The sequence below is a fragment of the Curcuma longa genome, chromosome 5 (genome assembly GCF_044706935.1).
Source record: "Curcuma longa cultivar G26 ecotype Majalengka, Jawa Barat chromosome 5, ITB_CL_G26_1.1, whole genome shotgun sequence".
Lineage (NCBI taxonomy): Eukaryota > Viridiplantae > Streptophyta > Magnoliopsida > Zingiberales > Zingiberaceae > Curcuma > Curcuma longa.
The window spans coordinates 2,727,766-2,731,016 of record NC_133865.1 but is presented as its reverse complement, the minus strand read 5'-3'; the positions used below and the strand labels follow the sequence as shown (position 1 = coordinate 2,731,016).

At 48.8% G+C, this 3,251-nt stretch overlaps 1 protein-coding gene across 1 annotated transcript; it reads left to right on the top strand.

Annotated features, from left to right (window-relative positions):
* Positions 1–968: 968 nt before the first annotated feature.
* On the top strand, positions 969–3,251 carry LOC141829242 (glycerol-3-phosphate 2-O-acyltransferase 6-like). Its single transcript, XM_074716668.1, has 2 exons — positions 969–1,743; positions 2,228–3,251. The coding sequence occupies exons 1-2, from the start codon at positions 1,126–1,128 to the stop codon at positions 3,128–3,130; spliced, it is 1,521 nt and encodes a 506-aa protein (XP_074572769.1). The 5' UTR covers positions 969–1,125; the 3' UTR covers positions 3,131–3,251.

Genomic DNA, 3,251 nt, shown 5'->3' with positions numbered 1-3,251 from the left:
CTGTTCGTCCTTCCTTCCTTTGGATCTTATCGCAAGTCCTTGTTGTTCACTGCCCCATCGCATTTAGTGGCCGAATTTTTGGTTAACTCGTGACCAGCATCATTTTCCCTTATTTAGTCTTTGTGTATGATGAGTCTGGTGACCAACCGAACAAACAAAGGAGCCGTGTCTAACAGTCAGTGCTTTAGTCAGTGCTATATACCTTCAAGAAAATGTTTATACGTTTTTCACCGACTACGTACGGTCGATATATATGCAAAACAAATCTTGTGATTTTGATTCGATTTTGCCCATAATGTTTCAGCGTTGAGTGGTTCGATTGTAGTCCTTGGGACATAATTAAGTTGGTTACAATGGAATAGATTTGTAAAAAAAATAATAAGTTTGAATTTCGATGAAGTCGAGTAATACCCTTTTTTGTCGTGATCAACTACAATTTCTCAATTTACCTCCTCATAAATGATTGTGGGACCGACCGTGTAAAATCGTTAGGATGACAAATTTTTTTTTTTTTTTTGATTACAGAAGAGTGGAATTTCGATTGTGTCAGAAAATAATCGGAAAATAACTTGAAGTATTGACCAAGGCCGTGGAAGCATGTGGAGTAATAATTAAGAATGCCTCCGTTTCTAAATCTACTTCTACGTGCCAACCAAGTAATCCTCTCTGTCTCCGTCCCTTCCCCTTTTCTAGTGCGTTGAGTGGTTGCGACTTAATGCATTCTCTCGAAGTGTAACAAAAATAACGATAGGGTGGCCACAATGGAGAAGAGATAGGTGCCATGTCTGTCCCAATTTTTTTTTTAAAGTAAAAAAGTTTTCAATACGAAACGAATGACTTGCTCTTCCAGTGACAGAACAGGATGCATTAAATGAATGACTTGCTTTTTCTTTTTTAATTATATATCAAATAGTTGGGAGAGTATTAATCTGTGAAGTATTCCTACGCAGTGCTGCGGCTGCTGTTACTTCTACCGCCGCGAGAGAAGGAACCAACGAGATTGTACAGAGCTCGCTCCGACAACAGAGTTGCTCCTACTGCCTCTCTATAAAGCACTCCTCCTCCTCCTCCTCTCGCCGCCATCAAATCCATTCAGTTCGCCGGAGATCGAACCGATCGATCGCCATGGGATCCGCTCGCTTCAAGTCCATCGAGCAATGCAGCTCTCAGGGGCGGTCCGGCCACTCCGTCGCCGCCGATCTCGACGGCACCTTGCTCCTCTCGCGCAGCGCCTTCCCTTACTTCATGCTGGTGGCGGTGGAGGCCGGCAGTCTCCTCCGCGGCCTCCTCCTCCTCCTCTCCGTCCCCTTCGTCTACCTCACCTACGTGTTCCTGTCCGAGTCCCTCGCCATCAAGACCCTCGTGTTCATCGCCTTCGCGCGCCTCAGGCTCCGCGACATCGAGATGGTGGCGCGCTCCGTCCTCCCGCGCTTCTACGCCGACGACGTCCACCCGGAGACGTGGCGCGTCTTCAGCGCCTGCGGCGGCCGGCGCTGCGTCGTCACCGCCAACCCCACCGTGATGGTGGAGCCCTTCGTGCGGGGGTTCCTCGGGGCCGACGCCGTGCTGGGGACGGAGCTGGAGGTCACCAAGTCCGGCCGCGCCACCGGCTTCGTCAAGAGCCCCGGCGTGCTCATCGCCGACCTCAAAAGGAAGGCGGTCGAGAGAGAGTTCGGAGCGGCCTCGCCGGACGTCGGCATTGGCGACCGCGAGACCGACTTCGATTTCATGTCCATTTGCAAGGTCTGATTATATTCCTCACGATTTTTTTTTTGTATATACAAAATTATTAACTATTCCACCAAAACAATAGTTACATTAAGTTTCAATAGTTGATATCTGTATTTTTTTTTTTTTTTTGATATAATTGAGTTGATTAGTGGATAAAGTAAAAAAATGTAAAAATGGATACGAATTTGAATTTCGAAATTTACGAAATTAAGACAATGTCTTCCTTTATCATGATTAATTATAACTTCTTGATTTACTTTTTCATATATTGATCATATAATCCTTCTCAATTTTACACTGATATCTTATAACTGACTATGGATTGTAATTCAAATTTGTAGCTTTATGTTGGAAAATTCAAATTATATTAGTATTTTTTATGGAACAAATGATAAAAACACTGAGACGTCGCCATAATAGAGGGCATGTGTACGTATATGAAGATATTACATTAAGGTTAAATTAGTAATTTCAGATTTTTTTATTTTATTTTCAGGAAGCGTACATGGTGCCGCACATGAGCAAACAGAAGCCGGTTCCGAAGAACCAGCTACTGAACCGGGTGATCCTCCACGACGGCCGGTTCGTCCAGAAGCCGGCGCCGACGGTGGCGCTGGTCACATTCCTGTGGATTCCCTTCGGCTTCCTCCTCTCGCTAGTCCGCGTCTACATCAACCTTCCCCTGCCGGAGCGCATCGTCTTCCACAACTACCGCCTCATGGGCATCAAACTGGTGGTGAAGGGCACGCCGCCGCCGCCGCCCAAGAAGGGTCACCCGGGCGTGCTCTTCGTCTGCAACCACCGCACGATGCTGGACCCGGTGGTCACCGCCGTCGCCCTGCGCCGAAAGATCAGCTGCGTCACCTACAGCATCAGCAAGTTCTCGGAGCTGATCTCGCCCATCAAGACCGTGGCGCTGACGCGGGAGCGCGACAAGGACTCCGCCCACATCCGGCGGCTGCTGGAGGAGGGGGATCTGGTGATCTGCCCCGAGGGAACCACCTGCCGCGAGCCCTTCCTGCTGCGCTTCAGCGCCCTCTTCGCCGAGCTCACCGACCGCATCGTCCCCGTGGCCATCAACACCAAGCAGAGCATGTTCCACGGCACCAGCGCCAGGGGGTGGAAGCTATTCGATCCTTACTTCTTCTTCATGAACCCGAGGCCCGTCTACGAGATCACGTTCTTGAACCAGCTGCCGAGGGAGCTCACCTGCGCCGGCGGCAAGTCGCCCATCGAAGTCGCCAACTACATACAGCGTGTGCTCGCCGTCACGCTCGGCTTCGAGTGCACCATCTACACCAGGAAGGACAAGTACGGTCTGCTCGCCGGCAACGACGGTCGGGTCTCCTCCAAGAAGGAAAGCAACGAGGAGGAGAAGCAAAAGCAGGACAAGGCTTGATAATGGAATCAGTCTAATTAATTAAGTAGCAGGGATTGATGCGTTGGAGATATTTGGATAATACAAGTATTTGTTGGCTTGATACTTATTCACCATATAGTTCTTCTTTCTCTTTGTATTA